The following is a 24,301-nucleotide window of genomic DNA, read 5'->3' on the forward strand; positions in this document are numbered from 1 at the left end:
AGATAGTTTTAAAGCCCCACTTTGATGAAAAGTTTAGGTGTTTTTAACATGTGAACAGTTTTGGGTGACGGGAAGGGAGGCGGGAGGTCCTACCAGCATTTCTGAGGCAGTACATACATACGTAGTTTGATCAAATTCTTTTTGTAAAGGTTAAGTAAGTCATAAAACCAGACATATCATAACTAAACTTTTTTCTTTTTATCTAAAATAGGAAACGGTTTGTACACTTTTATTTTAGTGGGTCTGCAAATAGATAAATGCTAAAACTTTAGCTTCAGGTAGCATGCAGTTTTAAAATCAAGGTAGCCCTTGGGTTCACTTCGTTAAAATGGAACGTTCCGGTGTGTTGGTTCAGTCCGAGTGAACAGACTTCGGTGTTGTGACGGTGTTTGCTGCAGCAGATCCGAGGAGGTCTCATACAGGCCTGTCCCCTTTTTTTCTCCCTTCCAACTTATGTAACATTTGTCATTGCACAATCATCACCGCCCAAAGATGTCCCTCGCTCAGGGGCCCGGCTCTCCATATCAGTTTGTTGAGTTTTCTCTGAGTAGCTGGTGGTGAGTGCAGAGGAGAGCTGTATCATCTCTTTGTGAACATTCAAGGACGGTGCTGAAATCGGTAGCCGGCGTGGCTTTCTGCGGAGTTCTGTGAAGCCCTCTTTCAGACGGATAACAACGCATGCTCTCCAGACCCAACCAGGGTGTAAAAACAGGCAGTTGCAGGAGTTAATTGTTTGTTAAGCGGTTAATAAATGAGGCAAATAACAACAAATGTTTAGTGTTTTAGTGTAGCTGTGATGAAAGATCAGGGGGGTTTTGTAACAGCAAGGGAGGTCCAGATTCCTCTAAAAAGCAGTTTCCTCATTTCCAACCATGACCTTAAAGCTGATAAAGTGAATGTAGGAAAGGATTGAAGTGAGGGAACCAGCAGAACCATATCCTCTTACCTTTATTCTCACATTAGGTGTTTTCTGATAATGATTTCCCAATGAGTTCAGCTGGAGTGAACAGGGGCGGCAGGGAAAAATGCAGGTAACAGGTGCTTTATCATGCATAGCTGAACATAAGACGTCTGTCTCAAAACTCAATTTTAGACAGAAATTTGGGGCTAAACTGACTGATGACAGGTCTTCTATTGGCCCATATGTCCTAAGCCAGCCTCAACGTGTCACACAGTTAAGGGGGAGTCAACAAAGAGGCAGGAAATGCAGACACATGCACTTGCTTTAAAAGCAAATGTCAACCCTGTTTGCAGTAAACATGTTTTGACGTCAGGATGGAAACTTGCATGTTTGTTGTGCAGAGAATCTGAGAAACCTCAGCGATTTAAAACAGCTGCTCTGTTGTCTTCTGTCAAAAAAGAAAATGACTCCACAGATCAGCCTGATAATGTCCTTGTTTTCTCTTTCTTCTTCTGCCTGCAGTTATAAATGAAATAATGAGATGAAAATATTGGCTGAGCACAACAGGACCGGGGAGAAGGTGACAGATCTTTTTTACACGTCTTAATGAAAGTCATTCACACGAAATCGTCAAGACGCCTCGTGAGCCGAGAAGACAATCAGTGCATATTTTCCCACAAAACGAGCTCATAAAACTTGGATTCATCCTGGCACCCTGCGTGTTATTGAGTTTGTTTGTGTGGACGTGTTGTGATACATGTGAGACATACAGCCAGGCTCAAAACAGGTTTCTATTTTTCGTTTTATCAGATTGGATTGAGACAAAAGAACAAAATCCCCCCTCAATAAATTCCCTATTGCAGGATATTAAGTCTGGATCATCTGCCGGAAAGAATTGTCTGAAAATAGAGAAACCGTGGAAAAAGAGAGGGAGCAGAGCGCCCAACTGGACCAGAAACTAAACTGAGGACACAGTGCCATCTAGTGGTAGGAAATGGAAACACATCTTCCCCATAAATCTTGACTCATAGTTTGATGACACGGATTCAAATAAGATCTCCTTCAGGACTTTGCTCTACATTTCCATTCAGATAAATCAGCTTTAACTTACTTGTTACTATTATTCTGTCCGGGTTGCTGAAACAGAGGCCTGCAGGGATTCTCAGCTGCTGCTAAAGGGGTTCTTAAATGTATGGTTTATGTCGATATAACAGCTTTCTTTTTATTGCACAACGCGTCATTGTTGTGGGGACGTGGTGACAGCCTCTAGGTTTTTCCTCACCTCTCGTACAAGAGCAATATTTTCCCAGGGAATGTTGGGAAGTTTTTCAAACACACCAATGGAAATACCTGGAAATGTGAAGGAACACAAAGGGGGGACTGTACAGCTAAAGAGAGTCAGACAGGGAAAAATAAAAAGATGTTTTCCTCATGGTGCATTTCAACAAGTTACGATCCACCATTGATTCTGCAGGGAGAATCTGACTGTGCAGCACTGTGGGGATGGCGTTTTAATAGAAACCTATAGATTCCACATCCAGACTCAAATTATGGGGGATAGTTTAATCAATATCAGCCAAAAAGATGTTCCCTTTTAAAAGGGGTTTAAAGCTTTCATAAAACAGGTCCATTTTCCATAAAAGGATGCCTGTTTGAGGCATCAACCAACAGCAAATTAATTGTTGTTTCCCTCAGTTTCTACTCTTCATAGTCTTTTTCACCACATTTACTTCAATTGATTTAGATTTGATGGTTTTTTTGCTCGAGCAGATTATTTTGGGATTTTTAATTCGGCAGAAAAAAAAACTATTTTTGCGGTTTTCTCATTTTGTTCAGTTTATCATGCAGGCTGCTGCCTATCTAAAGGCCTGTTTACAGAGTCCCGATGGCAGAAGAGGATTAATTCATGACTGCACGAGTTGAACTGATTGAAAGCATGTTAACACAACTACAGCATCTTAAAAAAAAATCCCCTCCAAAAACCCAAAACAGCCTTAATCTGGAATAATCTGTTGTCTCCTTTGTTTACCAGGTCTTGCAACAAAAGCGCGTGGCCTCCACTGATCCCTGCGGCCTCGCATCAAAGTGCAAGTCCACCCGCACCTTGGAGCATCAAAGATGCAGGCGTCTTTGATCGCAGCGACCCTTCTTTGTCTGCGGCATGCAGGCTGAAAACCAACACAGCTCTGTTATCTTCCTTAGATGCTTTAGAGAGATCATGTGACAGAAACCCCCTACTTTTTCTTTTTTTAGCTCTGGGACTGCAGCCAGGCCCCCCACCTTCTTACCAGCACCTCCAATCATGAGTTAGGTTGTTATCTAAAGAGGATATTGAGTCATCAGGTTGACATAAAGCGTTGCAGAGAGCTAAATTGCAGTTTTAGTGCATGCTAATTTAAATATTCTCAGTAAGAAATAGATTCTGGTTCATAGTTTTGGGCGTAAATTGAGATAAATAACTTTTCAGTTTGGAAAAGAGGCCGACGAATGACTTACTACTGTGTAAATACTCACCGTACAGAGTTTAATGTCACATAACATACGACTTGTCAGCCTTTCCCTGCATATGCAGGTCTATTAATAGATGGACTTGTCAGAATGGACGCTCATTTATTTGGGCTTTTTTCAGACAAATTTACAGTCTTAGTTGCAGTGCAAGCCTTTCCCAGTCAATGAGAGCTTGGCGTCAAAGAGATACGTGTCCCACAGGCTGCAGGAGACATCAGGACCGCACACAGACACCCTGTTTCCTTCACTGCACACCATAAAACCTCCCACCACACATGGCTGTAATAAGCACACAAATTAAGCCATTACGCCGTTTTTTTAAGGTACACAGACATCCGTGTTTAAACGCTTTAAGAGTAGCGGGGGATATCTCGCCCAAAGTTCCATTGTGGGCCTGGGACCACCAGGGAAATGGGTGTTCATCATTCTTATCACTGGGGAGCTCTGTTTTCCTTTGCATTTTGCTGAACTGTACCTCCTCTCACTGAGAGGAGTGAGGACTTTTGAAGAATTGATGCGTCTGGGATTTGAAGGGACGTGTGAATGTGGGCGTGTTTCCTGGGATTCCAGCAGAGACACGGGTCAGGCCGATTGGCACAGCTGGCCCCCAGGCGAGACTGCAACTTCAGCCAGACCTAATGATGGTGTGCGAGCGAGTCCTCGCTCCCACTCTGCATACAATTAAAAAAAAACACCTATAAAACTTCATTACGCTGCTGCTGTAATGGGGTTCAGGAAAGTATTCTGGGAGCTGACAAAAGTTGGGGTGTCTTTAAACCCTTCAGGGAACTTTCTAATTAAAAACTCAGCTCTGTAAATGCAGTAGCGAGAATTTGAAGCTTTTCCTACATGTCATATTTTCTCCATACCTTGGGCGATGAAATGCTGCCAGAAGTTGGGAGTCCATCTTGAGGAATTTATTTGGGATGGTTTTAATAGTTTTCCATGTAAGAATTGTTTTTCCAAGCTACTGTGAAAGTGGGAGGCGAGAGCTTAAGGGGGAAAGGGCTTCCCTGGGATGTTGGCAGGCGTCTCCAAGGCCACATGTGGGGGTTGGATGCAGAAAAAACCTGCAACATTTCACATGAGATCTGTTAACAACTCCAACTTTGTGTGGACGCTAACAAAGACAGGTGTGTACTTTGGCGCATGGAGTTTGGACGTACTGGATCACTTCTGGAGCTGGTTCTCTTTAAGAAATGATGAAAAAAGTTTGTTTAATAATTTGTTTATAATAGATTCCATATCATTTTGCATCAAAATTCAGACTTCTCTAGATCAAACAATTGACCAGACAGCAAAAATAAATATTGGAAAACTTTGTCTTTTATATTCTAGTGTTCTTTTAAATGTATTTTAACTCAGTTTAATCACAAAAATGCCAACACAAACTTGAATTTGTCCTAAGATACAACAGAAGGAGCAAGTAGAATCAAATTATGACTGTTGTAATGAAAATTATTTAAAATAATTCCACATATTTGCTATTTAATTCATTCCTGATCATACCGTAAAGCCAAATTGTCTAGACTAGGTTTTAAATATCGCATATCTGTGTGAGCGATGGCTTACATGAAAACATTTGCAGTGAAATCAGCTGTACCCAGCATCAATGTTTCATGTCAGAGTCTAAGGTTTCACTCATGGTTGGTTCTGCATACTTTGAATAGGGATAAAAAAAATAAAATAAAAAAATAAACATATGTTGACACCATTTTTTTAATGGCATGTTATAATGATAGCATCCTTCCGCTAAGAAATTATGTCAACTTTGTCTGAATTGAAACAGATAATTACAAAAAAAATAAGTACAAGTTCACCCAAAGTTGATCTGATCTATAAAAATCCATACGTGATTGAAAGACATCGGCTCTGATTTAGCACCATGGGGCAGGGAGAATATCAGTGGGGGCAAGTCTGTGTGGACTGAGAGCCGGGGGTGTCATGTCCCTCCGAGCCCCTAAAATGTTTGGAAAACCATCCTGTCAGTGAATCTATCTTCTCCTTTGAACTATTTGATGTCTTGTAAACTTTATGTTCAATGCTCTTCCTGAATGCCAGGCTTGGGACAGGCACAGCAGGACAGTCCTTGTCCTGTTGACGCTGCATTCATCAGTTTTTTCTTTTTTATTTCTGTCTATTTGTCCGTCCATCCTTACGTTATTTTGTCTTTAATTTGATTTTGACTTAATGTTTTGTGGGTTTTTTGTTTGTTTGTTTTTTTGTGGGTTTATATATATTTCTAGTTAATTGTCCATGCTTTTATCTGGCTTTGCATTGGAAGTCATTAGATATTTAAAAAGTCTTAATAATCTTTAAAAAGAAAAAGCTGAATTTTTCCTACCTGTTCAGTTTCGCTCCTATTTTGAAAGCAGATTGTTCTGTTTATTTTCATGTGTTTGTTTGTTTTCTATTCATATAAAGCTGTAAAATAAAAACACTAAAGATATAAATCTCCTTCCAAACACACTTTCTCATCTCTGAAAGATCTACCTGCCTCTGGTCTCCTCGTGCACGTCACTCAGCGCCGGATCGTCCAATCACAGCGCCTTCAGGCCAGTGGCTCCTCCCCCCCGTATAATTGAAGTTTCTTTAGTTTCTTCGGCGGAGCCTGCGAGCAGTGTCGTCCGCTCCGTGGAGGGATTAAAAACCCAGCAGCGGGACGATGTTTTCCAGAAGCCTGAAGCTGTGTGCGAGCCTGTGTTTGTGGATTACGGCGCTGACGAGCCCGGGAAGTGTGTCCGCGAGGAAGCAGGACGACTCTTTCTTCACTGCCAGCATTTACCGCGCGAGGTGCGCCTCGCGGTGCCTCAGCCTGCACATCACGCGCATCTCTGCGTTCTTCAAGCACTCCCAGGTACGAGCTCGGAAACCAGAACCCCCACCACCGACACCTCCAGCCCCGGCGGTGTTGACGGATCCAGCGCCCCGCTCCCCCCCTCCGCCGTAAGGGGAGGGAGCAGGTCACAGACCGAGCTCCGGTTCTGGTCCCACTCCTCCCTCCCAGCATCCCCGTGAATTGTTGAGTTGTTTGCAAAGTTGCCACGCGCGCAACCCAGGCAGAGCGGGACGTTCTGAGCTGCAAACTGCTCTCCTGCCGTTTGCTGCATCTTTTGCCTCCCAGCGCGTGCTGCTGGATGATGCAGATGGAGAAAGGAGCCGCGTGGTGCTGGCTGACATGGTAATGTGGTGTCCAGTGTGTTTTTCACCCTCCACTGCGCGCTCCGTTCTCCCCCAGGACCCAAAAGAAAAGATCCGGACACTGATCCCTCTTCCCAGCAACAGCAGCAGCAGCAGCAGCAGCAGCTCAGCAGCAGCAGCTCTCTGTGCCTCTGTAATCACTCCACTCCTGTCTTGTCTTTTCTTAAAGAATCCCTAAGTGTTTTTGAAGTATTGTGGATCAAAACCTGCTAGTAATGAGGTTTTAAGGAGTTTGTTTGTAACTCATTGCTTTTGCTTTGAAAAGCATTTATTGATTTCACCAGCCCTTCTGTCTGCAGGTTCACCTCTATGCTTAATTATGGCCTTTAAAAAAGTAGAGTATTAGGGAGTGATGCAGGACTGAGTGAGGCTGAACTGTAATGAACTCCCTGAAAAATAGAAGCAAGAGAAGGGATGGAGAGCAGGCAGCGCCTCTCAAAGTGCATCTTGGCAGGCGGCATCAGGGATTTGTTTGGAGAGGAATCCCGGGGGTGTGATGCAGGCCAAGGTCGAAAAGTTGGAGAATTAAATTAGTCGCCGGGTAAGAAGTCAAGCGGCTGTTGGAGCTTGGCTTCTAATGAACAGCGAGCAGTCAGCATAATTGACTGCAGAGCCTGGGAGTCTGAGGCGGTGTCCTGCCGAGGGGGAGGGAAAAGAAGAGGGAGGCACTTGTCTGAAGAGCTTGGTGATAAGCGAGGCAGACCTGCAGGTCCGAGGAGGGACGGCGATTGTTGAGGACCTGCTTTGTGTTCTCCTTTCATCTGAAGGAGTGTGGGGTCTGGTCAGCTGCAAAAACATATGGCCGACCTGCAACAACCCTCCCTCCTCCTCCTAACGTCCACCAGCCTCTGCCAATAAATGCCGGGGTCACACCTCACAGGCGCGTACAAGGAGCTGCCCCGCCGGGGGGGGGGGGGGGGGGGGGGGGTCATCTTCCTGCTGCACCTCGCCGCCCCATTGTGCTGAATGTGAGGAGCTCTTTTGCGATGTTATCGCCATGTTGGAGCAGTCAGCACAACCTACAGGTGGATCCGCTTCCTTTTTTCAGATCATTGACTGTATATGAGAAGTGGACTGAGTGACCCCCCCCCCCCCCCCCCCGTGTTCCAAATAGTCTGCAAAAAGCAGGAACCTGTTTTTCAATTTCAATTTTGTTATTATATTTTTTCTGTTACTCAAATTATAAACTGACCAATCCGATGCCTCAATTAAAGGGCCAATGTCATGCTTTTCTTAAACGTTTTATAGTAAACTATATCCATATATGTGATAATATATTACTTTTGGCACACGAAAGAACAATTTTAAAAAACATGAAATCTTAATTATTTTCGCAGCTCATTTTCCTACCCAGAAGTAAGACTGCTCAATCTCTGAGGCTCCGCCTTTCCCTCCTTGTGGCTACCGCTCATTTCATGATGTCAACCTAGAGTCGGGGTCGGCGGCGTGTCTGCGTTTCACGCACATTTGAACTTTTGCAAAGATAGATGTGCATATTGTGCATAAAAAAAGAAAGCATTTAGGTTATCACCGCTAGCTCTGTGGAGAAAGTGGGTGTTAGCGCAGACTCTTCCTGGAAGGGGCTGTGACGTCACAGCCCCTTCCAGGAAGAGTCTGCGCTACCACCACCGCCCCCAGGCTAACACACACACACACACTTTCTCCTCTTCCCCACACTCATAACGTGAAAACCATTTTCGCAGATTATGAGGGACTGGTGCTCAGAGACCACTGAATAGATTAAAACACTGCTTTCTGGTTGTTCTTTGTGAGGAGTGAACATTATCATAGTCTTGAAAGCTCAAAATGTTGATTTTTGCATGATGTAGGCCCTTTCAAGCAGATGGTGTCACGTCGAACAATCAAAACATTCATTTGACCGATTCTTTCAAGTGGAAGGGGTGTGGATTTCCAACAAGCTCACTCCTGATTGGTGAGAGTGGTTGCCATAGAAATGTTGACTCAGACCAACTTGAACCAATCCCTGCTTAGAGATGATTTTTGGTTCAGTCCATATTGCAGAAAAATGGCAATTGAATTGAATTCATTTGGGAGGAACTGTAAATTAGTCATTTTCTATAGGTGCCATCACAGGCCAGTTCTCATATACTGTCTATGCTCCAGATCCCATGTCAGCGAAGGGCCACTCCGCTGATCAAGACCGCTTAATTCAGCTCGGACACCCTCATGGGGCAGAAAGAAGACTCTTTCCATTTTAGCTGGAATGAAAAGCTTCTCCTGAATGTCTCTTTCTTCCCAGTCCTTCATATTTTACGGCCGCTTCTCGGTATCTGGTAATCCATCCGAGCAGCTACTCCTTTTCCTCACCGTACAGGAGATAATTGGCTTTTTTAACGCATTTACCAGCTGGATGTTCCGATCTTTTTATAGTGTTCGCTTTAATTGGATCTCTCTGCAAAGGCTGAGCGTTGTTGTTACAGATGTTTTGTGTAGCCACACGCTCAAACAGGAACACAAATCAGGCGCTTTGTTTCGGTTGCCACAGTTCCACATTAGTGCGGAATGGAAACAAGCTTGAAGATTTGAGAAGCCCATGGGTAGTCTGATGCTTGTCAGATTTATGGCAAGTTAAGATTTATTATTGCAATAGTTATTCCAAATACAGATTTATTGACATTTTACTCCACTTTTGGGGAACTTGTCACCCCTGTACAATAGACAAAGGGGAACACCCAACCATAAATATTGGCCACAGACATTTTAAGTCTTAAGAGCGAGCTGGGAGCCCTGTGCAATAATGTATTCTGAAAGCATCGGCCTTGTAGTGGATTATTTATGTGGGGACCTGTGAAGCCAAAAACAAGGTGTGGTCGTAAGGTCCTGTTATTACACTCGAAGCAATAAAAATCTAACGTTTTCAAATTCAAGTCGTTCTTTTTTTAATATGCTGCATAGTAAAATCTAAGCGTCTCGCTCCAGAGATTTCTGTTTTAAGTGGAGGGAAGGAAAAACACTGGGAAAGTAGTTTTTCTGTGTCCCCTTGTTTTTGGCCTTTGATATTAAAAAAGCCTGCGGTGGAATCGAACCTCGGCTACTGCCCGTCGTACAGTATGTGTGGGGTTTTTCATTGGTGAGGACAGCGGATGAATGGAGGCCTATGATGCGTGGTCTCGCCTCTCAGCGTGCACTTTTAAAAACCGTGACACTTGGCTCTGTAAATCTCCGAGCCGCTACACCGCGAGGTATTTCGCCTGACAGATAACCTTGACTCCCCACGTGGAGACAACCTCGCACCGGTGCCGTTTAGGGTTCCTGAATTACCCTCTTATGTTAGCACTAGACACATTAGCTCCCCAATAATTCATATCAACTGGATAGGTGATTGGTGGAATGACCACAACTCTCACACCTCCTCCTCCAGGCAAAGCCTAAATCCAGCAGCCCTTTATTTTAGTGCTGCCTAAGTTATTTAGGTGACGCCTGAGGAGCCCTGAGCTGCCAAAGGGCAGACAGAACACCACTCTGTCCTTTGAAGTTCCCCCTTCTTGTTCTGAATTATGTGGGCCATGAAAGACCAACCGGTGTTCTCCAGTAATTTGAGTCATTAGGACATAAATTCAGTCTGAGAACCAACAAAAAATCTTGATTATTTGGTGGCTTTTGTTCGCTCTCATCTCAGGTGTCTAGACAATGCAAAAGGCCATCTGCTCTAACCCGTGTGGCAGTGTTGGTGATAAATGTCCCGTTGATTTGAGTGCTGCTTGGTCGCCGACACACCAGCGTTTACCTTAGACCTGTGTCTGGTCTCCTCCGGCCTCCCATCACTCTGGAGGATATCTGGAAAGAATTCATTCTCTGCAGTCCTTGACGCTCCTCAGCTCTGTATAATGTTCAGACTGCAGAGGAATGTCATGGTGAGTCAAATGGATGAAGTCCTGACCTATAATTATTCCCTTGTTGGTCCCTGAAATGGTGGGGTCAAGCCTGGACAGCTGGGGCAACATCCTGCTGAGCCTCTTTGCTGCTGGGATGCTGTCACAAAACAAAATTAGCTCCTCCATGAATCTAGACCTGTCAGCACTGATGGAGAGGTGTAACAAAATTATCCTGAGTCCACCGTCCTAAACTCTTTAATCATTGCTGAGTTGAGTATTTATGTTCAAATTTTTGCTTGCAGGCATAAATGTGGTCTTTGTCAGACAAAAAGACAGCAAATCTATTGATGCAAGAGCAAAAACCTGCTCCTCGTTCCAGTTTCGTTTGTCAAGAAAACCTAAACAATAGTACCAAGTCTCCTTAGTGCTAGGAGTCATATATTTTTCATCCTCATCTGTAGCCGTTTGTGAGGGAGATTCCCTAAAGACAAGACCATCCAATCATGGATTCCTTTGAAGCCGCTTGACCGTTATCCTTGACTCCTAAACCATAGCACTTACTGGTACTGGATGTCAAATTAAACCATGTAATGATTACTTCTCTCTCAGTGTCTCATGGGAAATTTCCTCTGGATTACATTGTGAGAAAAAGCTTTGAACTTGACATTGAACTTAAGCAGACCCTTTGCTCACAGATCCCTAAACTTTTGGCTGTCTGTCACAACTTCACTGCTCTTGTAGAGTGAGCAAAGACAATAGAAAGCTCAAACCCAGATCCAGGTCATTGACAAGAATGAACTCCATCAACTCAAAGCTTTTCAATGGTCTTATCCCATGTAGCCTTTAGTTATGCATCCCATCTTCAGATACATTTTCATTATTTAACACTTAACTCTTTGTTGACGGTAAAACCTTGTTTATGATTCAGTGTTGAGCCCAGACGCACCAGCACCATTGACTAGACCTTTACTATTAGTGCATTATCAATTTTTTCAATATTATGCCCCAGTTTTGTAAGTTTGGACCAATTTTCTTTAATATATTTATACATGTAGATTGTTAATGCTAAAAGGATCCCACCACCCCATTTTTTAAAAACAATATAGCATGATAATGCTAACACAACTTTTTTTATCTCTTACAAATGTCTGATCATGCTAACTAAAGGGCTTCTAACCCCAGTTTTTGTGCTTAAGCAACACGATAATGGAATTTGTTAGTAAAATACGCATAAGGTAGATATATCGCGGTTAGTCTTTTGCACCTTTTTTGGGTTTGTTTTACAGCCCATTGTGTTTTGTGTCCTGATTGAATGTAGAGTAGACTAGGGTTGTGCCGATGGACGATATCATCGTCCATCGTGATGGGTGACTGACATCCCGATGGAGAGACCACCATCGTGATGCCACGCCCCCGCCACGTTGCGCGTCGACACCATAAGCCGCGGTTACATGTACAAAATATCCTGAAGGGATCAATGGTCGGATTAGAATCCAACCGTGTACATGGGCCCAGAAAAATGTTTTCAGAATATAAAAACGTTCACTAAGGTCACACTTTCGGTCGGAATAAATCATTCGCACACGCGCAGTATTCGCACATGCGCAGTTTGAAAACCGGAAGAGGATACAACTTCCGCCGAGCGGCTTTTTTTCCAAACTTTATTGAAGGTAACAATTCAATACAAAACGATAACAGCGCCGAGCGGCTATATGCATTGACATGTCAGCTTGGTAAAATACGAGACGATCTTCTAAACGTGCTTTTAATAATGTTACGGTTATTATGAAACACCTGTTCGCTCATCATTTGAATTTTAATCCGTGTGGTCAGTGCTTTTTCTGAACGAAGCCAGGATTAGCAGTATGCTAACACGGGCTAACAACATTAGCTTTGGGTGGCGCTGCATCCTGTGAATAACATCAGCCTTTATTTAGTCGGGACACGACTGGAAACACAAATCCACGTGATTGATTGAATGTTTTCTAAGGACTGAGCCGCGAGCGACATTTCTGCTTTGAAGCTCAAACCGCTGTGTGTGCTGACGATCCGAACTGTGCTCAGACACACGTTTAGACCCGGTTCTGAGTTCGGTTGCTTGTACCCCTAGAGCTGCGGGACGGATCGCAGTCTTAAATCTCCCACACATAGCGCTCATGTAACAAAGCACCCCCCCCCTTCCCCTCAAACACAAAGCTGTAAGTCCGCGCTCCGCCGGTCCACTTCGCTAGTTAAGTGCGGGAGCGGACTACTTCTTTTCTATTTTGCTTGTTACTTTTTCTGTTAAAGTCACTTCCCTCAGTTTATACTGGATCATCGCGGATTAACCATTAGTTGGGAAATAAAATGAAAAAAGCAAAATAACGAATAGCAGTTATATAAGAACGAAAAATGTAAAAATACCCCCCCCCCCCCCCCCCCCCCCCCGACGATGTCATCGTCCATCCCGATGGTTGACAGCAAACATCGTCAATTAGGGGGCATCGCCCAACCCTAGAGTAGACCATTGTCAATCTCCTCTCTGCCGTATCTCCCGTACATGGATCTTCAACCGTGAGCACGTTTGTTGTCATTCTATAATACGAACTCGGAACGTGTTTAACCCTTAATTATCTGAGTTGTCGCTGGCAACACCTAAATAACACACGCTCTTAGAACTACCATAACTCTTCCACCATTATATGTAATCAGCGTAAATCGAAGAAAACCAGCCATGTTGCTTTAAGAGCAGAGTAGCTTTCTCCTGCTTCAGTATCAGTTTATTTAAGTTGACTGCAGAAGCACTTTACTACTGTAAAGTGTTGCATATCAGTGCTAAGCTGCTTTTCTCTGCGCTTAAATCTGCTGGAATAACGTTAATTGCGTCAATGGTCGAAGCCTTCCAAAGAATGCCAACATTGGAGCTAAAGCTCTGCGGTGTTTAACAAGAGAGAAAAGGGTGAAAATGTTTGCGTCTGTCTGAGAAAAGTGTATAATGGCGTAATGAGGGGTTTCACAGCCTGAAAACTTCTGTAATAACTGTAAACAATAAAAACAGCTACTTTGTGGATTTCACCTATTGTGGGTTATTTTTAGAGCGTAACTCCCGCATTAATCGAGGGACCCAGTATAAACATTAGAGCTTGCTGACCATTATTTTTCGCCAGATCAGGATAGGTAATGCCTGGCTTTTATTGCTGATTTGATGAAGACCTACCTTTGTATGGAAAGGTCTGACACTTGCCATTTAAGCACTTTTATGTTTTGTAGATGATAATAACACTCCCGGGGAATACTCAAAACAGCCACTTTCACAAGCCGTTAATCCCCACTGGAGATTTATATGACCATCCTCCCTGTTTACACACCGATGGATTTGAGAAGACAGAACAGTCCTTCTGAATTCAAGTGGTTATAGTGTGAAAGGGCAGAAGGTGGCACCTGCACTGCTTTAATGGGGAATTTGCAGTATCTTTAGCCTTTATAGGGTGGTTTACATCCTCTCCTGCTTTGCTGATCTGAGGAATGTACTTTGACTGGTGGGATAAAGCTTCAGAGGAGCCCAGCTGACTTTGCTGTAACCAACCAAAGGTCAGCAGGGGAACTAATGCTGTTGAGTAGTGACCTTAATTTGAGTGACTTTGTCCTGCTGATTTCTTCAGTCCATTAAAGTAGGCCATTTCTCATTAGACCGATGTGAGGCTATATCGTGACACGAGAAAAAAAAAGGTTTGGAGTAAAAATGGGTTTGATGGACTGATTGCTGAAAATGTTATTTCAACGTTATCTCTAATGACTAATGATGTTTCTCTTTCTTCCCCAGAATAATGGCTCTTTGGTTTGGTGCCAGAATCACAAGCAGTGCTCCAAGGTAATGCGGTTTCAATTCTTTCATGAATGAAGTGCACGCCACGTACACGCCTAATTATCGCTGGATAATACAACATAAAGTGTACAAGTCACGGCAGGACAAGTCTCATCCTGCCTCCACGGCTGATAACTCCATCTGTTGACATAAGAACAAACCTTTCATTCCAACCAGCGTTTACTTAAATTGGTATAGATTTTGTCGAAACTCATTTGCTTGTCTAATTGGAGTACATTTAAGTAAAAATGTAAAACCAGGCAAGTTATGAAATCAGACTGTGCCTTTTATTTTTCCTCTTTATGGTATGTGTCCCACAGGGTTTGTTTGTGTTCTGGGCTCTGTCTCACAGAGAGTCGGCACAAAGCTGGTGTTGACAGTTCTTCTGAAAAGATAGTGCCGACGGTCTCTATCATGCTCTCCTGGTGCTCTTGACGAGGCCCCTGGAGATGTGCTTTACAGAGTGCAGACAGAAAGCACCATGGAGCTGAGGGAGGAGGGAGGATGCACTTGCACAGCTTGGCCCAATAGTAATCCCAGCAACACTTTAGGTCCCTGTCAGAGACTCTCCTCTTCTCGCACAAGCAGTGAAACGGAGATCCATCGCCATCGCAAACACTCAAGTAACCACAGGAGGACGCTTCTCTTTCATGAATTTGGGTTTTAAGTTACCACTCATCTGGGTTTCACTTGAAGCTCCAGAAACTTATCAGAATAACATATAGGTGGAATGTTGTTTTAGAAGGGATCGCATTCCACGCACTTATCAGATCGTCCTCGCACAGACGTTAGTTTATGAGGCTTGCACAGAGAGACTTTGTTCCAACTGCTGCTTCTTTATTGAAAAGCCGTTCAAACACAGAAATGCTGTAGTTATTTATGCTTGCTGAGCATGCTTTCACCTTTTGCTACTCATATTAATCGCAATCAGTGTCTGCTATCAAATGGCTTGCGAAATCTCCCTCTGTGCTGGTATTTTAAATTCCCATTTTGAATTGCAAATAATTTCTCAAGCAATTTGCATCTGCCTTGGACACAGCAGAGCTATTGTGCTTTGTGCTTTTCTTCAGCATCTGCAAATGTATGGGTTACCTCTGTCATCCCACCTGTTCAGGCAAAAGGAATTTTCCCAAATTCATTTTGACTAAAAGTAAAAACTGCCAGCAACCCATTAGAGGATGCTGAGCAGCAGGTTTGAGTTTAACATTTTTAGCATCACTGCTATCGACAGCTTCCGCTCCTGTGGATTGTTGTCTCTCAGTTATTTAGTTGAGTTTCTTGCTTAACCCTTTAAAGCTACGTTCACAGCCTCCTCGGCAATGCGCGTTCAAGCGACCACTTTCAATGAAAACTCTTTGTCAACGCGCATATATGTGCGTTTTGGGCTTCCATCTTCAAAATTCTCGCGCTCACGCATAGCTTTGCATATTTTTAAAGTTGTTTTTCAGGCTCTACGTACAGAAAACTTTGACCCATCAGGGTTGGTAGAGACGTATGGATGGCGTCTCTTTAATTCGGGGGAAGTGCCAACCATTGGAAAACTGATCATGGAGGAGAAATGAATAACTCTTGTTTGTGCCCAGCCAGAATTCATATCAGAATAGACCTGTGAAAGAAAAAGCCTGGAGCAAGTTGGCGAGATTTGCACCACTTCGACATTTCACACCAAGCGTCTTCCAAGAAAAATAAGAAAAGAAGAATCCCCTCGCTACTTGTCATAGTGTGAACACCATTGGCTAACACATGCTGAGTGTACACGTTGAATAACACATAAATAAATCACAAACGATCTTAGACACTGTAAATCTTTGACCGTTCATGCACTCAACATGAGTAAACTGTTTCACGACTTTTTACATTGTCTTTGCACTGCAATGCAACACTTTATGTTCGTATAGTGTAACTGTGTAACAGTGCATAGCTGCTTCTTTTCCACAGCAGAATCTGGCGATTTCACATTGATTTCTTATACACTTCCCTAACTAAAAAGTGCTGCATATCAGTGCAAAGCTGTTTTTGTCCATTTCAGATGATGATGGAATTCCATGAATCGCACCAACAGTTGAAGAGCCATGGTAGTCAAAAGAACGTAAACACTGGAGCTAAAGCTCTGGATTAAAAACAGGCTTAAAAAAGGGTGAATGTCCGTTTTCATACCCAGTCACCTAATATAGCAGAAACTCAACAAATTTCCCAAACCTTTTTATGGGACTTCTTATTCCTGCTGGTATAAACAGCGTACCGGTTAGCAAGTCTTCGCAGTACAGGCTACACGACTTGATGTGAGCCCTTAAAAATAATAGCATGTTTGTGTTGCCACTCTATAGCTGCAACGCTCTGCTGCGCTGCCAGTCCAGTCAAGGACTCTCAAATTGAATTAATTTAAATGTATCCCAGGTTTTGGGTCGAGCTGTTCGGGATGTGGGCCAGAGCTTTGGTGCTCAAGTTTAATTTGCAGCTTGAAGTCAAAGTCTTGGGGAGCAAACATCTCCACACTTCACTTCCACATCAATGACTCGAGTGCACACTGAGGACTTGTGTGCAGTCTGTCAAAACACGGCTATTGTGGCCGCTCTAACAATCGCGCTAAATGGGGCCATGTTGTACAGTGGTTCCCCGTGAATAGCCGGACGGCGGCCGATTAGCCTCTTCACTTCATGAACGGCACGCCGTCAAACACAGAGACAAAGGCGGTGGCTTCCGGGGGGGATGAGTTTAGGGCGGGAGGTTTGTCCACCAGAGGAGCCAGAGCCTGTGAAGAAAAAAGGTTGGCCTAATAGTTCAGACAAATATTTGATGACCCCATCCATCTGCATGTATCTAAGAAAAAAACATTCAAAGCCTCGCCATGCATTTATGAGTGAGTGAGTCGTCCTGGTCATCTGGGATGCAGTGTCCTGAGTCGGCCTCTCTCTCAGCTTCCTCATTGTCATGGTAATTAACCCGCTTGCCCTCTCTGCAGAGCAGACCGAGGTGGCATTTGAAGAGCTGGGGAGTCATTATCATGCCAGAACGCCAGACCAGCATACAAACGGCATTCAGGCCAGACCAGGCAGACAGCAGGCGTTTCCGTGACCCATTGTCATTTCGTCTCCTCGCCGTAGAATTCCCCCTCTTTTCTTTTTTTAAAGAAGTTTGAGGTTATTTGTCAAAAGTTTAAAAAAATCCAGAATGCAAAGAAAATTAATTTTGTGTGTGTGCGCATCGGAGAACTCATCAAGGGAGCCAAGAAGCTTCCACTTTCAGAGCGTGGCTGGTAGGTTCATTTTGAACCCCTGGGGTGTTATCCACATCAAACGCTCGGACCGAATTAAAGCAGCAATATGCTGGACTGTGGAAAATGCCATGCTTCCACACAATAATATGGCATGCTTTGGTTTGATGTGGGATGGATTTTTTTTGGGTGTTTCCATTGTAAAATGTTGCAAAGGGTTCAAAAAAACAATCTACATCAACTGACTTCTTTGGAATTCTCGAAAACCTTTGGGACACCACAGTTGGACATTCTGGACACCGTTTTTCCAGTGCTTTTGAAAAAAAGAAAAGAAAAAAGGGAATATGTGAAATTGTCCTTTTTGCCCTGTACAATACAGAACCCACATTAGGGAGGGGCAGTGTTGCCCCATGCGGTGAGGAGCTGACTCAGCTTCAGAGAGCTATTGGCAGTTTAAACATCTGTTCAGCAAAAATGTCGCCCAGCCAGAGTAGCCAACGTGACCTTCAGGAGCATCCGTGCTGCTGTTTCCGTCGGCATCATAATGTTACCTCCAAAAGTCTTGTTAAAGACTTTCTCTGATAAAATCGTGTTCTTGTGGCATTTTTCTGATGATGGAGGACATGCATTAGGAAATTTCAGAAGAAGGGTGGACCACAAGCTGATCTGCTCCATTCCGATGCATCCACTTGCAAAATAGATCCATGTACGTCTTTGTTTTCCTCGTCGGAGCTGGCGTCCAACTCAAAACTGGACGTCTGGAAAGCGTCAATATTGCTCGCCATTTTTGTTTCACTGGTAATGTTAGGATGGGGGTGTGAGGGGCTGTTAGCTAACATATATAGCGATGAGAATTGGGGGTGGGGTTGCTCGACGCCAACAGTCCCGCCCACAACTCAGAGGTGTGTTTCTGGTGAACTATGGGCTGCTTTGCAGAAACTATATCCCAGAAAATGCTGTAGTTTTTAAAAAATGTGTCTGAAAAAGACCACTTTCAAAATAGATCAGAAGATGATTGGAGTGGATGGAAGAAAAGTTGTTTATTTATTTGAGATTTTCCTTGTTTGAGATGGACTAATTAATACGTTGGACTGAAATGCTGCTTTCCATGTGACATTGCTTACTTTCAATTCCTCTTGAATGAAAATGAAAAAGCTTGAGAAAGTGTTAGTGTTGGTAAAAGAGTCGTGCTCCTCACAGACGTCCCACCCTCCTCGGTGTCGCCTTTAAACCTCTTTCTGCCGTCCCCATCGTTCCAGCAGCAGAATAACAAGTGTTTACTCTGTTGGTCTGCCTGCGTCTTTCCTTTTCAAATGTTCTCAGTCTTTGGAAACGTTTTTTTTTTTTATCCGTAAGTAACAATCACTGGAATGCTACTGTGTCGCATTCAAAAGTGTCTTTGAAAGCCCACGGTCGCCCCTCCCAAGCGACCCCCACGTTTTCTCACGCCAAACCAAAACTGTTCAAACTGTTTTCCAGCCACATTGGATGGGAAGCGCTCACCTCTCTCGGTTTTGAGGGACTTGAAATCAAAGTCTTGCGCGGCCATCCCTTTCGGTGGGGCCGGATAGTTGCGCAGAAATGATTTGTGAAAGTGGTGGTTAGTTTTTTTTTACAGCCCCCACATGTCTGGGGGATGGGAGGGGGTGCTAGGTGCAGCTTCAAAGCAGCTTTTGGCTGCATGGAAACCAGACATTCATAGCACCTCTCTGTGTTAGTCACATCCCCAACACCTCAAAGCAAGCGAGGCCTGAAAATCAATCTCCCCGGCGTTGGCTGTGCCTGAATCGGCCACCAGTGGAGGTGCAAGCAGAGTGTAAAAATTTCGAAAGCAATTTGACCTAATTTATTTTCCAATTTTCTGACAAGTGTTTGAGGTGGTAATCGTGCGAGGAGCAGCTCTGGAGGTGGCGTGTGTGTGTGTGTGTGTGTGGGTGGCAGAGGAGTGTGAAGCCAGGCTGGTCAGTCTCAGCAGGAAGGGCCCGATCTGGACATGGCTGTTAAGTTTCATTGGCGAAAAAGAAGGAGGCAAGTAAAGGGGGAGGTTGCCTTATTGGGTGCTATCTACATAGCTCATTATTCACATAGTGGGTGGCAGTGGGAATGAAAACCCCCACAGGAAGAAAAAAAAAAACCCAAAGATGTGGCCAAATTAGAGGAGGGTTGCAGTTGGACCTCACTGCTAAAGTTGCTTTTTCTCCATCCTGAAGGCGGCTTTGACAGAGCAGCCATTCTCTTTGCAAGATAATCCAACTTTCTAAGATTGCCCGATTTCACATGTTCTTCCCGCCCCCCCCCCTCGCTCCGTCAGACTGGATTTCATTCCCTTGAAGGATTAGCGTAATCAAAGCGGCTGTGAAATCCTCTTTTACCAATAATGACCAGTCACACAGAGTCATCCAAGTGTTTATTCTCAATCTGCGGATGGAGGGCCTGAAACCACAGACAGCAGACGCATCAAATTGGGTTGGCTCATGTTTTTTCCAAGCTCGTGTGCCGAAGAGGCGCTTAAGCAAAAAAATCATTCTGCAGCTTGATTAGGAGCCATTAATATTTTGTCAACACCGATGGCACCAAGGAGCCTGATTGGGTGAAAGGAAGATTAGAATATAAGAATTTTAAAACCGATTCCGCACTAAGAAGGTTTATCAATTTTGTTTGCGCGCCCCTCAAAGCTGCTGCATCCCGCAGATAAATCTCTGAGATTATGCGTGACAGTTTCAGGGCGACGGGAAACTAGAGTACATGTCAGGGACCGGCTGATGTACTGCTCTCATAACCTCTGACTTGATTTTAGACTTTCCAGACGGAACATGTTTGCGAGGCTGCTTTTTATTGTTGCTTGTGTTTGCTTTCTGCAGCCACACGTATCTGAAAGTCATTCTGCTCTCCACGCCCAGCTTTGCCCTCTTTCTTCTTCAAACAGGAGGGTTCGGTCATCAGTACAGGCTGCATTGTGTGGCTGCTGTAAGGTTGGACGCCACTTCTCAATAGAATTCTTTGTCAGGTGGAGGGAACCGTCAGGATTAGTGTTTGTCTAAAAACCTAACAAAGACGCATGGATGGTGTTGGAATGGGACTAGGATTAGGACAGCTTTACTCCCCTCCACTGTATGTCGAGTTCTGCATGCTGCTGGCTTACATCGGGGGACAATCTCAGCGATTTATTTGCTTCAAGATGAGAGAGAAAGAGGATTTAGACAGCTTGAGTGGTCAATGTGGGAACGAATAATTGTTTTTTGCTTACAGTTTTCATTCTTTGTGAGGAAGCGTTGCTGGAGCCGTAGATCAACCGGATTGGCAGATTGAATTTAGGTGGCGTTGGCGCTAAGGGAGTGATCTCCTTTTGCCGCTCTGCTCCTGCTTTTGTCATCAGAACAGTGTTTGGATGCTGCAGAGTGGGAGTTTATACAGTAACTCCCGCGCGGCGCAAACTTGACGTACCTTTCAGGGAACACTTGGGAGGGTTTCCCCACAGCGAACGCCGTCTTTATCGCCCATCTGACCCCACATGACGGATACATCCTGTTGAGTCTGGATGTCACCAAACGTAAACTGAGCTCAGAGGAAGGTGCGAAGTGATGCTTCTGCTTAAAGCTACTGTAATCTGGACTCTTGTCACTACAGCACAATGTGGCAAAAGAGCCGCGAAAAAAAAAAGACGAGCCCCTAGAGAGAAGTGGAGCATCCACTCCATCTGTGTGTGAAACTTCAAAGCCATTAAGTTTTAAGTGAACTTTGATGGCGTTCCGCTGCAGACAAAGCACAATTCTGGCTGATCTGTGTGGGCTTTTCACTCATAAATAAGGCAAGCACCTCTGATTGTGGGCTAAATGTATAATTCATGCTTTGCCCCCACTGCTCCTCCTCTTTTTCTTCTCACTTTCTGCCAAGCTATTCCTTTTCAGCTCTTTGTTGACTGCAGCCTCAACTGCATTTAAATTAATAATTAAAGAGGTGCTCAAAGTATCTCCGTGACACCACCTGCTGGCTTCCTCGCCTCCTCTGAGCGTTATCTGACAACCAAAATAAAGGAGCGGAAACATGTTTGCTTCAGAGCGCACGGATGTTCTTAGTTTGTAGATTAAGGGACTAGGATATGATCAGATGATCACATGCAACAGTAACTACCATTAATGAGGGGTAAGTGTACACAAAGTACTCGTTAATCAATTAACAAGTGGCTATTATTTTCCTTATGCTAAAGTCACAACGGCCTCAACAACATGCGTTCAAGCGACCACTTCCAATGAAAAGTCTATTGAAACGCGCAAAAATGCATATTTCAAGCTTTGGCGTGCTATGCACGGTGAAAGTTAGTTTTTTTGGGCTTTACATACAAAATGTGATACTATTGAACAAACGTTGAACGTTAAACAAGGTTGAATTTTGACCAATCAGGGACTTACATTTGCTAGGGACGAAGGTGTAGCATCCTTTCAAATCAGGAGTGGGCAAACTTTTCGACTGGTGGGCCACTAAAGGTTTTAAAATTCCAAAGAAGGAGCAGGAGCAGATACGTGGAGTGTTTTTGTAATCCACTTAATAAGACAAAGAAATAACGTGGAATCTGGATGAAAGCATTTGGATTGAAAATTAACATATATTTTAAAACAGAACTTTTTTTGAGTGTTTATTTCAAAATTGTGGTTTCATCTCTTATTTTAGAACCAGTTGCACCAATGCTTTGATGGACCTCATGTAAAACGCAAACTTAGCCAAATGCTGCGTTCATGTGGTGTTTGAATGATCGGAAAAATGAAAAACAACAACTCTTCCAACACCAAATGGATGCTAGAGCAGGAGTCCCCAAACTTTTTCTTGTGAGGGTTACATCACATTTTTCTTCTATGATGTGTTTAATTTTAACCGTCTTTTTTCTATCTTTTATTGTGAAGCAATTTGGAACCGTTAGGGAGTTGTAAAGTGCAACATGAATAAAGTTGAATTAATTAATTAATTAATTAATTAATTAATTAATTAATTAATTAATTAATTAATTAATTAATTAATTAATTAATTAATTAATTAATTAATTAATTAATTAATTAATGAATTAATTAATTAATTAATTAATTAATTAATTAATTAATTAATTCATTCATTCATTCATTCATCCTTTAATAACATAAACAACACTATTTGTGACATTAAAAATAACCAAATTACTTACTCTGTGATCTTCAAAGAAAAAAAGTCAGGAAAAATAATACTGATACATTTAAAAATGTAACCAATAAATAGTTGATCCTCTCCCGTGCCTTTGAGACTTTGGAGAGGTGCAGTTCCTCACACATCTCACAGTTTGCTCTAAACTTCACGAATAAAACTGAGCAGCTGCGCTGCGTCCTTCACGTCTGTTTCTCATCCAGGGATAATGAAAAAAATTCAAATTCTTTTGCATGAACTTCTCACCAGTACAGTGTTCCCTCGTTTATTGCGGGAGTTATGTTACAGATGTTTTATGGCAGTAAAACTTCTCACTACACACTTTATACACTGTTCTCAGACAGACACGAACAGTTTCACACTCTAGTTTAAATTCTTAAAGTTCAAACCTTCATAGGAATTAAGTCCAGGATTTTAGAAGGAAAACAACGATCTGATCAGAGATGAATGTAGATCTGAAGAGTTGTGCGTTTCTGAATAGGAGACACGCCACAGAGAGGTCTCCAGCCAATCAGGATACAGAACAGGGTTTAAAAAAGAAGCAGCATAATAGCTCTAAGAGAATGAATGAAACTGTGGTGTAGAAAGGGAAGACTGTCTTCAGTTCTATTTGACAGCGATTTTTGGAGGGTGGATTAAAATGTCAGCTTCTCGATCCTGTGGATAGATTGAAAAAAATAAAATAAAAATCATGCGTCTTGAACATTGATCGGGGGGCCAGACCAAATATGGAGGCGGGCCGGATCCAGCCTGCGAGCCGTGGTTTGCCCACCCCTGTTTTAAATTCATGGTAGTGTCAACGGTTTAAAAAGTGATCATAAAGGAGAAATTAATAATTGCGGTTTGAGCCCGGACGGAATTATATCACACTGCGTCAGTCAAAATCAGAATAGAGCTGTGAAAGTAAAAGCCTTTAACAAGAGTCGCAAGATTAGGTCTGCTTTGACATTTCCCACAAACCATCTTCCAACTGCGGGTACATGCGCTAGTATCGGTTAGCTACTGTCCAGTGTAAACACCATAAATGCGTGTGGAATCTTAAACGCTTCTTAATTGCTCGGTGTAAACGTAGGATAATTGTAAAAATGGGACTTTTTTGTCAAAAATGGACATTCGTAAAATTTTTTATTTTTCACCACTGAGAAAAAAGTTAATTTTGTCTTAGAGTTAAAGAAAATTCTCTATTTTTCCTGTTTTTAAACCTTTCTGTTAATCCATCTGTGAAAAAGGAAAGATGAGTCTGCTTCTTTTTCATCAATAATCCAAAAGAAACTATAGGATCCAGTTAAATCTTGAGGGCATGTTTTCAGTCATTGCTGATAACGCCGGGTTTCTGATCTCTGTTGTTGACTTTATGGTATATTAGTTCAGGCTTTTGTGCTTCTTTCCCCACTGCTGGTTTCTAATTTAAGTTTAAAGCTTCTGCCTCAGGAGTTGAAGTCTGTCGGGGTCTTGTTTAGGTCAGACCAGAGCCAGACACTGACGGGTGGATTGTTAAACTGGTGCGTTCTGGAGGCTGACTTGTGGATGTAACCTGTCAGTCTACCAGCAGAAGAGAGTTCTAACACTGCTGAGGAACAGCTGAAGTTAATTGTGGTGCTGAATTTTTTTGAGAAATTCTCAAGTCA

At 43.2% G+C, this 24,301-nt stretch overlaps 1 protein-coding gene and 1 long non-coding RNA gene across 3 annotated transcripts in view; one reads left to right on the top strand and one right to left on the bottom strand.

Annotated features, from left to right (window-relative positions):
* Window positions 1-2,366: 2,366 nt before the first annotated feature.
* LOC110017355 lies at window positions 2,367-6,007 on the bottom strand. The gene is made up of 3 exons (XR_002292718.2): window positions 5,903-6,007; window positions 4,279-4,479; window positions 2,367-4,080 (listed from the first exon to the last, which is right to left on the bottom strand). It is a non-coding gene; the product is annotated as an uncharacterized LOC110017355 (long non-coding RNA).
* Window positions 5,983-24,301, top strand: part of anos1 (anosmin 1) — a 63,814-nt gene continuing 45,495 nt past the window's right edge. The window contains exons 1-2 of one of the 2 annotated variants that reach the window (XM_011489541.3): window positions 5,983-6,266; window positions 14,249-14,296. In XM_011489541.3, coding sequence (XP_011487843.2) covers window positions 6,075-6,266; window positions 14,249-14,296 — 240 coding nt within the window. In that variant the 5' untranslated portion in view covers window positions 5,983-6,074. 2 annotated transcript variants of the gene reach the window in all.

Source organism: Oryzias latipes, chromosome 21, assembly GCF_002234675.1.
Source record: "Oryzias latipes chromosome 21, ASM223467v1".
In the NCBI taxonomy this organism is placed as follows: domain Eukaryota; kingdom Metazoa; phylum Chordata; class Actinopteri; order Beloniformes; family Adrianichthyidae; genus Oryzias; species Oryzias latipes.